Source organism: Schistocerca serialis, chromosome 2 (genome assembly GCF_023864345.2).
Source record: "Schistocerca serialis cubense isolate TAMUIC-IGC-003099 chromosome 2, iqSchSeri2.2, whole genome shotgun sequence".
Classification (NCBI taxonomy): domain Eukaryota; kingdom Metazoa; phylum Arthropoda; class Insecta; order Orthoptera; family Acrididae; genus Schistocerca; species Schistocerca serialis.
Genome location: NC_064639.1, coordinates 439,472,637 through 439,487,162, shown reverse-complemented (window position 1 = coordinate 439,487,162; position 14,526 = coordinate 439,472,637). Strand labels below are relative to the sequence as shown.

At 43.0% G+C, this 14,526-nt stretch overlaps 1 protein-coding gene across 1 annotated transcript in view; it reads right to left on the bottom strand.

Moving 5' to 3' along the window:
- The window catches only part of LOC126456044 (tolloid-like protein 1), a 1,300,043-nt gene that overhangs the window by 254,532 nt on the left and 1,030,985 nt on the right, over positions 1–14,526 (bottom strand). Inside the window, exon 5 of the mRNA XM_050091798.1 lies at positions 11,122–11,148. Coding sequence (XP_049947755.1) covers positions 11,122–11,148 — 27 coding nt within the window. The remainder of the gene's footprint in view (positions 1–11,121; positions 11,149–14,526) is intronic.

The following is a 14,526-nucleotide window of genomic DNA, read 5'->3' as shown; positions in this document are numbered from 1 at the left end:
AAAGGTGGAAGGACTATATAGAGGGTCTATACAAGAGCGATGTTCTTGAGGACAATATTATAGAAAAGGAAGAGAATCTAGATGAAGATGAAATGGGATATTGGATATTGAATGAAGAGTTTGACAGAGCACTGAAAGACGTAAGTCGAAACAAGGCCCCGGGAGTAGACAACATTCCATTAGAATACTGACAGCCTTGGGAGAGTCGGGCCTAACAAAACTCTACCACCTAGTGAGCAAGATGTATGAGACAGGCGAAATACCCTCAGACTTCAAGAATAATATGATAATTCCAATTCCAAAGAAAGCAGGTGTTGACATATGTGAAAATTGCCGAACTACCAGTTTAATAAGCCACGGCTGCAAAATACTAACACCAATTCTTTACAGACGAATGGAAAAACTGGTAGAAGCTGACCTCGGGGAAGATCAGTTTGGATTCCATAGAAATGTTTGAACACGTGAGGCAATACTGACCCTACGACTTATCTTAGAAGATAGATTAAGGAAAGGCAAACCTACATTTATAACATTTGTAGACTTAGAGAAAGCTTTTGACAATATTGACTGGAATACTCACTTTCAAATTCTAAAGGTGGCAGGGGTAAAATACAGGGAGCGAAAGGCTATTTACAATTTGTACAGAAACCAGATGGCAGTTATAAGAGTCGAGGGACATGAAAGGGAAGCAGTGGTTGGGAAGGGAGTGAGACAGGGTTGTAGCCTATCCCCGATGTTATTCAATCTGTATATTGAGCAAGCAGTAAAGGACCCGGAAGAGCAGCTGAACGGAATGGAGGATATAAGATGAACATCAACAAAAGCAAAACGAGGATAATGGAATGTAGTCGAATTAAATCGAGTGATGCTGCGGGAATTAGATTAAGAAAGGAGACGCTTAAAGTAGTAAAGGAGTTTTGCTATTTGGGGAGCAAAATAACTGATGATGGTTAAAGTAGAGAGTATATAAAATGTACACTGGCAATGGCAAGGACAGCGTTTCTGAAGAAGAGAGATTTGTTAACATCGAGTATATATTTAAGTGTCAGGAAGTCGTTTCTGAAAGTATTTGTGTGGAGTGTAGCCATATATGGAAGTGAAACGTGGACGATAAATAGTTTAGACAAGAAGAGAATAGAAGCTTTCTAAATGTGATGCTACAGAAGAATGCTAAAGATTAGATGGGTAGATCACATAACTAATGAAAAGGTATTGAATAGAATTGGGGAGAAGAGAAATTTGTGGCACAATCACATAACTAATGAGGAGGTATTGAATAGAATTGGGGAGAAGAGGAATTTGTGGCACAACTTGACTAGAAGAAGTGATCGCGTGGTAGGACATATTCTGAGGCATCAAGGGATCTCTAATTTAGTATTGGAGGGCAGCGTGGAGGGTAAAAATCGTAGAGGGAGACCAAAAGATGAATATACTAAACAGATTCAGAAGGATGTAGGTTGCAGTAGGTACTGGGAGATGAAGAAGCTTGCACAGCATAGAGTAGCATGGAGAGCTGCATCAGACCAGTCTCTGGACTGAAGACCACAATAACAACAGTCTCCAGGTATGGAAAATATCCTCGAACATGCCGATGTTACTATAAAAATGATCATATTGCCAAGTAATTCTCATAATATTAAACGCGCAATAATAAGATTTAATTCATTACAGCTTCGAATGTCAAACATTTATTTGCCATCGTGGAGAAAACCAAAGCAGTAGTCACTAAGGTCCGTCTTTTTCTATCTTCTTTTAAATTTTTGTCATTCACTACTACAAATTTTCTGTTCACACTTCTGAGATGTTATATTGCTCTGCTTCATCGATCAACTGATGCCACACTAATCATACGATCGTATGTCCAACGGTCTTAAAAACAGCTTTGCGGCTACATGACACGATTTCTTTGTCTGTGCTTGATCTGCGTTTCATACTTTCTCTGATGGTTTTGGAAACGCTCCACCGAGCCGGTTTCAGAAGTTGTCATAACAAGAACAATGCTGTAGCAACGTCAATCTTTTACTTTTTATGAAATACTTTTCTCAAGTGAAGGAATCACCTATTCTACAATAGGGGAATTGTGTTCCACATACATTCCTCTATTTCGATGGCCGTCTATCGAAATACGATTTTCATGCTCCTTTAACTAAACATCTATCTTTTGTCATGTGTTTTTCTTGCTTAGTCTTTGAAGTGTTAACATTCCAGTCGTTCCTATGTCTCTTTATCCCCTTCCTGAATGCCCCCATCTCCACCTTCCTGAGGTGTTTTGTTACGATTCATACATCTCATAAGGCAGTATCATTGTAGTTGTTTCCTTTCAATCCATTATACCAACGTTGAATCTATTTCAATCATTCACTTGATGTCTTCATTCATTACAGTATTGTTGCTATTGCTTTGTACCATTTTCTCCTGGATATCGTTTCCATTGTGTGAAGCCCACACTTCCACCCTGAATTGCGCAGTTCTTTCCTTAAAACTATTGCACGGTTGCCTCTTTGTAACTGTGAAGGTATTAGCATTCCATAATACTGGACGTAGCCGCTTAATTATAACCTTTGCTTTACTTAATTTATTCTGAACATTATAAGAGCACCTTTCATCCACAGTCAGCATGATGCCCAAGTGGTTATATGAGACTAACAGCCATCTCGGTTTTTAAGTGACGGACTTCCGCTCGTATGGTAATACAGTGTGTTTGTCATTTATCTCCATCTTACCCCTTCACAAACGTTTTAAACATAAGACTTACGTTTTTTTCATAGTCGACCACACTCACTCGATTGTTCGCAAACTATTGACAGCGTATGTGAAGTAAAAGTTCTCCACGACCTGTGGACTGCAACCACAATACCTGTAGTTAGAGGTAAGTGCGTATCATGGCTCCATTCTACTAAGAGCGCTTCATCACGACAGTAGAAGAATTTCATTCGTCTTTATGTACACAAGCAAGGAAAGGATAATAAGGGAAGAATAATAAGGGAAAAAGTGCATGAAAAACCGTTACCAGAAAATGGAATAGTTTAATGAGAGGTCCACAGTGGTATCCAAGAGCAGTTAATTTGCCACTGGAAGTTGCAGATGAAGGGATAATTGTTGGAAAGCACAATTATAATGACATATGAAACAGTTTATAGAAGGTGTTGGGCGTAGTAGTTGCATAGAGAAGGCAGACCACCATACGATAGGAAGAAATGGAGGCCCGATTCAATAGTCGACGGAATCATGAGTACAAAATATGTCTATGCTTTCGAGTGTGCGACCATTCTGCATGAAATCTTTTCAATCTAGAATTAATCTCCGGACACGTTTTGGCCAATGGCCCATATGTGGGCAAATTTTTACTTTATTCTCTTCCTACACTGTCCATCTCTTTAAAATACCCTTATGCAGTTGATTTATCACGTGTTTTTGATCCGAAAAGCTTCGAAAATAGCTACGGTTTATAGGTTTTATGTGTACTTCCTATGTCATTATTACCTACGCCACACTTTCCGTCACTTAGTACGTATGTCATCTCCCATATTCACCTGTCCTATCGTCGCTCACCAGAATACTCGTTTCTGTCATTCGTTTTGAGTCAGCACATGGTGCCTTTGGTTATAGGTTGAAATCAAGTCCACCACCAATCATATCTGGACAAAATATTTAGGAAATTAGCCTGTAAACTTCCAAACTGCAAACGAAGAGTTGTCAGAAAACGCATGCAGGACGCCGCTGCTTTACTTTAATAATTTGGCGTCCACGTACAGCAGTGATGCGTCCCTGTTTATTGTCAACTTTCATTTGAAAGCTAAATAAACATCGTCTCCACATTCTCACCATCAAAGCTGCCATAAAAATTATTTAAAAGTTCTTCCCTCAGACTTCTCCATGCAACAAGGCCTGTATCTCTATGCATCCATTTCGATGCTCCGTGTAGTTTCATGTCAATTACTCATCTCCCTTTACACCTTTTCTAATCTTTATATATTCCTGATGTAGTAAGTGGCGTTGCCTTCATTCACCTTTTCTAATCTTTTGAAATCCAGCAAACAACTTCGTTGATCCATTTACTAAACATTCATATGGCCACATGCCGCTACCACCTCTACTTCACTTTCATTACTGTCATAACTATATCTTCCACTCCAGTCAATTCGTCATACTCTTGTTTCTTTTGCTGCCTGTCCAAGTAATTCGCAATACGTATCTCTCTATTGCTTGCTGAGTAACTATCAGATTTTGAATGGTTTTCGCTTCGAAATTCCAAGTCTCACTGCCATAAATCAAAACTCATCCTCATTTCCTATTCACTTTACCAAAAGTACTCTACGTCACTTGAAACTCCCTGGCTATTTCCTTATCTGTAGAGTGTAAAAACTGTAGAGTACGACAGAGACTGGGATACATCCAACACATCATTGAGAAGGTAGGTTGCGAGTGTTACTATGAGATGAAAAGGTTGGCACAGCAGAGGAATTCGTAGCGGGCTACATCAAACCAGTCAAAAGACTGATGACTCAAAAAAAGAATCCAAAGATTCACTTAGCAGCTGGTTGTATGTTTTGATAATTTGTGCTACTTTGTTATGGATATGTTGACTTTTAATTATTTTAGTCGTTTTGTAACTGACTTTAATGCTCCTAATATTGTCTCTCTCTCTAATACGTTCCATTTGTTGCCGTTACGAAACATGAGCCACACTAACATTTCGTAACTGGTTGTAGCTATCGAAATAACCTTCCAGGTACGTGATATAATGCAGAGAATGCAAGTATTTTTCTGTTACGATTAATTCTTGTAACTGTCGCAGTCTGTTGAGATAATTAAATAGGCAGCCTATATTTTTTCCTCGGCGGATTGATGAACCTTATCTAATAACAATCATTAGCTCTTGGGAAGACAAATAGTGAGCTGTAACATTCATAAATGTTTAGGGGTAAACGGAATTATCCATTGTCATCTCTGCTATCACGTAAGCATAGCGATACGGTTTGGGTCTCAGCCCTACACCTCATTTTTGGAACTTTTCACGACCATTTTTAGACAGTTTCCAATTTTAATATAATATTTACTTTTGATCGATTAGTAGAGAAGGGAGGGCGGAGTCAGCTATTAGTGTCATGTCGTGAGCGAGACCATTAGAAAGAGATTAATGACTCCATAGGACAAGGATTACGACGAGGAATTGACATTTGTATATTTATTTCGAATAGGCGTTAACTATTCAAAGCAAATATTCTGCCATCGAGGTTAAGTGAATTAATGAAACCATGGAGTTCTCTAGTGGGCCACAATTGTCAGGTGGATATTTGAACTTCGTATCTTGATAATACTATACAATGCCGATAATTTTCTTGTTTTAAAACTGACTTTGGTCTCATAGTTAGTTGAACAATCAGTGCTCATCGTCACTCGACAGCAGTAGAACGAATTTGTGTCATTATCAGTGGTGAGTCCGGTCCTACCGTTCAAACATCTAACTTTCTCATCAGATCTTATTGGCTCTATGTCCCATGTTCATGCATCATCCTTCTCTCTCTCTCTCTCTCTCTCTCTCTCTCTCTAGCTCTCTTATGCATATCAGTACTGCCTCCTCGTCGACTTCGTCCGATACATCAGGTCTGAGTGCACTTCTCTAAGCCCCATAAACCACAACCAACATCTGCCAATAACAAAGTCGTCTTAATTTATCTTTAGTCATGCTACAGAGTGCGGCGCTTAAATACGGGCAAATGAAACTTTTTTAAAAGCAAATTTATTAAAATAAAATACAAATGAAAATCCTTTTACATGTAAGTAGTGGTATCTTTCAAGAGTAACATTACTCGATGTAACCCCCTTCAGTCACAATGACCGTCTCCAGTCTTGTCCTGAAGCGATCGCACGCACTCATTAAAACAGCACTGTTCTTTATTAGCGAATGCTCCTTCGATAGCGGTGTGTAGAGAAGCGACATTAGGAGCTTCGTCTTTCGACTACGCTCCAAACATAGTAGTCGAGGGGGCTCAAACCCGGGTTATTTGTGGGCCAGAACTCCTTTGACCAGAACATGTCAACGTTATCTGAGAGCCAGTTTTGGACTAAACGGCCAATATTAGGTCCTCCTCTGCCATCTGACGCAGTGTTCGCTCGCTGACATTCAGTAATGACGCCAATTTCCGCAGCGATTGTCCCGGGTCCTCCAAAATCAGCGCCTGGGCCTTTTCGATGACTGTCGCAGTTCGTGACACACCTTTCGCCGAATGAGGTTTTCTCGCCGGATTAGCGGAACCTTCCCCAGACTTCTCCGGAGCATTATACTTGGCCACAATATTGTAAACAGTTGATCTCTGGTACCGAAAAATCGATCTACTTCAGTGGGCGAACGCCCAGTACGAAGACTTTCGATAACCACGGCTCTTCGGCTGCACTCCGCTCTTGTCCGTAATATTTCGGCCATTTTGAGGTTCTATTTACTGGGTGCCTATGGCTTTCAAGAAAGTCAATCGCGACCTCCGGCGGAAGTACGATATGGCGGAAAATCCAAATTGAAATTTTTCTGGAATTAAGTGCCGCACCCTCATATCCTCTTTCATCCCGAGTAAGCCATTTGCAAGTTAACTAACAGCTGTTGACCATCATCTCCCTACTCGTTACTAACACACTATCAGTATAGAACATCGACTCTTCCTACCCGATAGCTGAACATCTCAGAAACAGTTCCTGGCTTAGGCTTAATACTCTCTTCTATTTTTACGAACGTAAGATGGTAGTTGCTACATTTTGGGTTAGTAGCATCCAACAAACTTTGCAAAATGGTTCAAATGGCTCTGAGCACTATGGGACTTAACTTCGGAGGTCATCAGTCCCCTAGAACTTAGAACTACTTAAACCTAACTAACCTAAGGACATCACACACATCCATGCCCGAGGCAGGATTCGAACCTGCGACCGTAGCGGTCACGCGGTTCCAGACTGAAGCGCCTAGAAACGCACGGCCGCACCGGCCGGCCAAACTTTGCAGCAATGTTCACAAGTGCAGAAAAGGGCTCGGAGATTAAAGGCTCTCGTCAGTGCTGCCAACGTTCAAATCAGGCCATCAAAACTACTAGCTGCCATAACACAAAATGTGTTGGACAAAACGTCGTCGCGTTACTCTGCAATCGTCCACTTGTGTCCCCTTAGCCAGTCCCATCACAACTCGCGCTTTAAAACCAGTATTTGTCCTCTATCAGCAGTTGGCCTCGTTCCTGTTAACGTCATACCAGTCTAACTGGCTGGCGGTAACTGTACGCTGCTGTGCTCCCAGAAACTCTCTGTGTATGCGGCAGACTGAACTGAGCGGAAACGTTCCCAAGTGGTTAGTTACTCCTTTCTCAGTTCCAGTCGTACCACTAAAGAGCTTTTAGTTCTATAATTACTCCTGTTGTCTACTTATATATGGGAAGTGCTAATGGGTCAAGATTTTATATCCTCATGCAATCAAAAATCCATTTACTGCTATCCACCGTTTAAGTTTTCTGCACACTTTCGTATTTACTTTCGTGAATAGATATTGATGTTGTGTTAGACTAACGTGGTCGGAGTCAACAATTTACGAAGGGGACGCGAATTGGTTTACGAGTGACAATTGTGATATGGGTGGCAAAGGTGAACTTCGAAAAGTTGAAGCAGGTCTTTTGGCCAACATAATCTGTTACACAACTACTATTATGCTTGTTTTAGTAGTTTTGGTGAGATATTCCCATTGACAGCACTATAATGAAAGCCTCGAATCCAGAAGCTCATAGCTGTAAAGTTGGTTGAATGCTACTAAGCTATAATGATTCTTATTAGGCTTTGTCTTCCAGCAACACTACCACCTTCATCATCACATCGACATTGATGACGTAGTCAACAGCACCTGCAACTTGAAGAGACTACCTATACCATAGTGTCTTACTGCGATGATGCTGCTGTTGCAGTTTTCAGTCCGAAGACTGGACTGATGCAGCTCTCCGAGTTGGCCTGTCTTGTGCAATCCTCTTCATCTCTGCACAGCTACTGCACCCTGCATCAACTGTGAACTTGCGTACTCAATTACAACCTTCGTCTCTGTAATTTTTACGACAAGGTTCCGCCAGTTAGCAAATTAATATTTAATGCTGCCTCAGGATGTGTCATACCAACGGATCCCTTCTTTTAGTCAAGTTGTGCCATAAATTTCTTTTCTCCCCAGTTCGGTTCAGTACCTCTTATTTACAGGGTGACAGTTACTGAACTATATGAAATAAAATCGTCATAACTTTTGAACGGTTTGCGTTAGGACGTTCAACCTGCACGGTCGGCCGCCGGGCATCATAGGAATTAGTATGCGCAAGTAATGTTTGGTTTAGCGACGAAGCCACCTTTCATTTGGATGGTTTCGTCAATACGCAAAATTGACGCATTTGGGGGACTGAGAATCCGCATTTCGTGATCGAGAAGTCTCTTCGCTCTCAGCGGGTGACTGTGTGGAGTGCAATGTCCAGTCACGGAATAATCGATGCGATATTCCTCGATGGCACGGCGACTACCGAACGGTAAGTGAAAATTTTGAAAGATGATTTCATCCCCATTATCAAAAGTTACCCTTATTTCGACAAGATGTGGTTCATGCAAGACGGAGCTCGACCCTATCGAAGCAGGAGAGTGTTTGATGTCCTGGAGAGGGACTTTGGGAACTGCATTCTGACTCTGGAGTGCCCAGAGGCCACTGGCATGGGCCTCGATTGCCCGCCATATTCTCCGGATCTGAACGCGTGCGACTCCTTTTTGTGGGGCTGTATTAAAGACAAGGCGTAGAGAAATAACACCAAAACGACTGCTGAGATGAATAGAGCCATTCAGGAGGTCATCGACAGCATCGATGTTCCGACACTTGAGCGGATTATGCAGGATGTCGGTATTCGTCTGCGCCACATCATTGCCAATGACGGTAGGCATATCGTACGTGTCATAACCTAAATCTGAATATCTGTAATGATGTTCACATATCGAGTAAAGTGTGTGCACGCCGTAGTTTGTAACTAATTTACCGTTTTTCGAGTAGTTCAGTAATGGTCACCTTGTAGTTATTGGATGTACCCATCTATTGTGCATGATTTTTCTATAGTACCATTTTTCAAAAGGTTCTCTTCTTGTTATTAACTGTTTATCGCCAACGTTCCACTTTTGTGCAACGCTACGCGGGATGGTGTGACGGAGCGGATCTAGGCGCTTCAGTCTGGAACCGCGCGACCGCTACGGTCGCAGGTTCGAATCCTGCCTCGGGCATGGATGTGTGTGATTTTCTTAGGTTAGTTAGGTTTACGTAGTTCTAGGTTCTAGGGGACTGATGACCGCAGATGTAAAGTCCCATGGTGCTCATAGCAATTTGAACCATTTCTACAAGGCTACGTTTCAGACAAATACTTTCAGGAATATTTCCTAACACTTAAATTTATAGTATAAATTAACAAATTCCTCTTTTTAAGGAACGCTCTGCTTCAGTCATCATTAGTTATTTTGTTGCTCCAATAGCGAAAGTCATTTACCAGTTTTAGTCTTCCCTTCACTAATGTAATGCCCTCACCGTCAGCTGATTAAATTCGACTATATTCCACTACCCTTGTTTTACTTGTGTTGATATGTACGTTACAGCCTCTTTCCAAGGCACTATCTGGTCAGCTCTTCGTGTACCACTTAATGGTGAAACATCGTTCAGTTTAAAGTAACAAATATATTTTTTTTTCATTTTAATTCTCTTTAATCCCAGTCCGCGGTTGCAAACGTACATCAGTTTTCTATCAAATTTGGTCTGTGATGACCGTCTTCAGCTCAGTATGCCAAGTCCATGAAATGAAAACGATTTCGCCACACGACAGCGTCAATGAGAATCAAATGCGGAATGCATCCAGCATGTTCTGAACCAGAAACCATAATATGATACATTACGGTTTTTGTTTCTCGCTGGGCTGGATGAATTGCGCATTTGATTTCAGCTGACGCTGCCGTGTGACTTTTTTTATCTTTTTGTGAACTTGTGTACATATCGATGTTTTCATTTGTAGATAATCGACAGTAAATTGATGTAGTTTTGCAAAGAAGCACTTGGATTAAAGGGAATTAAAGTCAACAGTTCTAGATCGCTGTTTGTTTCCTACATCCAACCAGGTACCGACGTCCCACCTCATACTCGTATGCACGCTACGGAGACATTTAGAAAATGTTATGAGACTTGAAGATGAGATTTACTCCAGACGCACACAGGTGGGGAAAAACAGATTCCGGCCCGGAGGAGTGGTAACGTGAAGAAGAGCATCCGGTCACCAGCAGTCACTGACATTCCCAAAACCGTAGAGACACGGGAAAAGGCCGTGAAGTATAAGATTTCTGCATTGGGATCATGTCGCGGCTGGCGCTATGGCCGAGCGGTTCTAGGCGCTTCAGTCCGGAACCGTGCTGCTACTACGGTCGGAGGTTCGAATCCTGCCTCGGGCATGGAAGTGTGTGATGTCCTTAGGTCAGTTAGGTTTAAGAAGTTCTAAGTTCTAGGGGACTGTGATCTCAGATGTTAAGCCCCAAAGTGCTTAGAACCATTTGAACCATTTTTTGATTATCTCGCAACTAGTGGCTTAAATGGTGCTGAGCACTATGGGACCTAACTTGGAAGGTCATCAGTCCCCTAGAACGTAGAACTACTTAAACCTAATTAACCTAAGGACATCAGACACATCCATGCCCGAGGCAGGATTCAAAACTGGTACCGTAGCGGTCGCGCGGTTCCAGACTGTAGCGCCTACAACCGCTCGGCCACTTCGGCCGGCTTGCAACTAGTGATAATACATTTCTATTTGTACTGCCGACTTTAAAATTTGTAATTTATTTCAACTGAAATGTAAATTTTACTGGCGCTGAAAGGCGATCTATGCCTGGGAGCGATCTACTGGCCCCCTCTGGATAGCGGTGATATCTTCGGATGCCACACTGAGCAAAAGCAAAAGCAGACATTTAACAGTTTCTATTTGGGCAGTAGAAAGGGAGAGTGGGGGCGGGAGACTAGAGCTACGGCTAGTGCTAGAGCAGCGCTACACTAGACAGAGAAGAACAAGAAGAGAAAGAAGAAGTAGAAGAGAGGCTGTAGACGGTACTCACGCGGGCAGCACGCCGGCCGCTGTCCCACTGCTCGGCCGCCGCGCAAACCGAGCAGGCAGGCGGCAGACAGACAGGACACACATGAGAGAGCCGCCACCCACACCGCGCGGCATGCAGCGCTGCAGCAGCGGGCCGCGCCACACCGCCCGCCGGCCGCCGGCCTCGGGCCTCGGGCCTCACTAGGAGCCGGCCGGAGCCTCCGCTGCTGTGCCATCGCGCCGCGCGCCACGTTCCTGGCCACACTGTGTCCTCAGACCCAACAACAACGCTTTCACCAACGTACTGTTATTTTATTGACGTTTGAGCTCTATCAGAATTTAGGACTTGCAGCCATTTTCGAGTGAACCATTATACAGGGTGTTACAAAAAGGTACGGCCAAACTTTCAGGAAACATTCCTCACACACAAAGAAAATACGTTATGTGGACATGTGTCCGCAAACGCTTACTTTCCATGTTAGAGCTCATTTTATTACTTCTCTTCAAATCACATTAATCATGGAGTGGAGACACACAGCAACAGAACGTACCAGCGTTACTTCAAAGACTTTGTTACAGGAAATGTTCAAAATGTCCTCCGTTAGCGAGGACACATGCATCCACCCTCCGTCGCATGGAATCCCTGATGCGCTGATGCAGCCCTGGAGAATGGCGTATTGTATCACAGCCGTCCACAATACGAGCACGAAGAGTCTCTATATTTGGTACCGGGGTTGCGTAGACAAGAGCTTTCAAATGCCCCCATAAATGAAAGCCAAGAGGGTTGAGGTCAGGAGATCGTGGAGGCCATGGAATTGGTCCGCCTCTACCAATCCATCGGTCACAGAATCTGTTGTTGAAAAGCGTACGAACACTTCGACTGAAATGTGTAGGAGCTCCATCGTGCATGAACCACATGTTGTGTCGTACTTGTAAAGGCACGTGTTCTAGCAGCATAGGTAGAGTATCCCGTATGAAATCATGATAACGTGCTCCATTGAGCGTAGGTGGAAGAACATGGGGCCCAATCAAGACATCACCAACAATGCCTGCCCAAACTTTCACAGGAAATCTGTGTTGATGACGTGATTGCACAATTGCGTGCGGATTCTCGTCAGCCCACACATGTTGATTGTGAAAATTTACAATTTGATCACGTTGGAATGAAGCCTCATCCGTAAATGAGGATTGGCACATTGTTGGATAAACCATTCGCAGAACTGTACCCTTGGAGGCCAATCAGCTGCTGATAGTGCCTGCACACGCTGTACGTGGTACGGAAACAACTGGTTCTCCCGTAGCACTCTCCATACAGTGACGTGGTCAACGTTACCTTCTACAGCAGCAACTACTCTGACGCTGACATTAGGGTTATCGTCAACTGCACGAAGAATTGCCTCGTCCATAGCAGGTGTCCTCGTCGTTCTAGGTCTTCCCCAGTCGCGAGTCATAGCCTGGAATGTTCCGTGCTCCCTAAGACGCCGATCAATTGCTTCGAATGTCTTCCTGTCGGGACACCTTCGTTCTGGAAATCTGTCTCGATACAAACGTACCGCGCCACGGCTATTGCCCCGTGCTAATCCATACATCAAATGGGCATCTGCCAACTCCGCATTTGTAAACATTGCACTGACTGCAGAATCACGTTCGTGATGAACACTAACCTGTTGATCCTACGTACTGATGTGCTTGATGCTAGTACTGTAGAGCTATGAGTCGCATGTCAACACAAGCACCGAAGTCAACATTACCTTCCTTCAATTGGGCCAACTGGCGGTGAATCGAGGAAGTACAGTACATACTGACGAGACTAAAATGAGCTCTAACATGGAAATTAAGCGTTTCCGGACACATGTCCACATAACATATTTTCTTTATTTGTGTGTGAGGAATGTTTCCTGAAAGTTTGGCCGTACCTTTTTGTAACACCCTGTATTGTGGTAACAGTGTAAGTAGGCTGCTTAGGATTTTATGTTGTTAACGCCACGTAGTGCTCTGTATGAAAATTACTGACTGCGCTGTGTGCAGTATTCGCTTGTGTAGTGTTGGGCAGTTGGATGCGAACAGCGCGTAGTGTTGAGCAGTTGGAGGTGAGCCGCCAGCAGTGGTGGATGTAGAGAGAGATACCAGAGTTTTGAGATCCCTCTCCATCCCTCTTTCCTGATGAAGCAACCGTGGGTTGCGAAAGCTTGAATTTTGTGTGTGTGTTTGCGTTTATTTGTGTGTCTATCAACATACCAACGCTTTCGTTTGGTAAGTTACATCATCTTTGTTTTTAGATATATTTTTCCGACGTGGAATGTTTCCTTCTATTATATATATATGATGACTTTTGAACATTATTAAGGTAAATACATTGTTTGTTCTCTATCAATATCTTTCATTTGCTAGCTATGCCTATCAGTAGTTAGTGCCTTCAGTAGTTAGAATCTTTTATTTAGGTGGCAGCATTGGCGCTCGCTGTATTGCAGTAGTTCGAGTAACGAAGATTTTTGTGAGGTAAGTGATTCATGAAAGATATAGGTTATTGCTAGTCAAGGCCATTTTTTTGTAGGGATTATTGAAAGTCAGATTGCGTTGCGCTAAAAAAATATTCTGTGACAGTTTAGTGATGATCAGAATAAGTAAAGAGAAAACTGAGTACGTTGAGTTTTGCTCAGCTGTTTGAAAATCAGATAACGTAAGGGGTTTTCCAGCACAGTCATTCTTAATTTTTCTGAGGGGACGTTTCAACGGGTCACTTTACATCTCACAGCACATGCCAGGAATGTCTTATTCATCATCTGACCATACACGAATGATTGTCAACGGCACTGACAGGGCGACACTAGAGCGTCAGCAAAGAGATGCATGTAGCAGTTGTTAACTAAGAAAGCTTTCAGCTAGGTGGCTGCCAGGGATCAACAAAGCTGCATCGATAGAAGCTGAATGGGCTAGGTCGGTACTGAGAGCTGTCTCGGCGCAGCCAACGTAGTTAACTCTAGCTACCCGAAGATACTTTATACAGTGTGCGTATCTACTCGTAAACGAAAGGAGACATAGTAAGCGGCGAAAGATAACAGAGATATTAACCAGATAAAAACTGTGTGTCGGACCGAGACTGGCACTCGGAATTTTCGCCTTTCGCGGGCAAGTGCTCTACCGACTGGGGTACCCAAGCACGACTTCCAACCCGTCCCCACAGCTTTAATTCTGCCAGTACCTCGTCTCCTACCTTTCAAACTTCACAGAAGTTCTTCTGCAGACCTTGCAGAATTAGCACTCCTGGAAAAAAGGATATTGTGGAGACATGGCTTAGCCACAGCCTAGAGGATGTTTCCAGAATGAAATTTTCACATTGCAGTGCAGTGTGCGCTGATATAAAACTTCCTGACAGGTTAAAACCGTGTGTTTGACCGCTGTGTCTTGCCCGCGAAAGGCAAAGTTC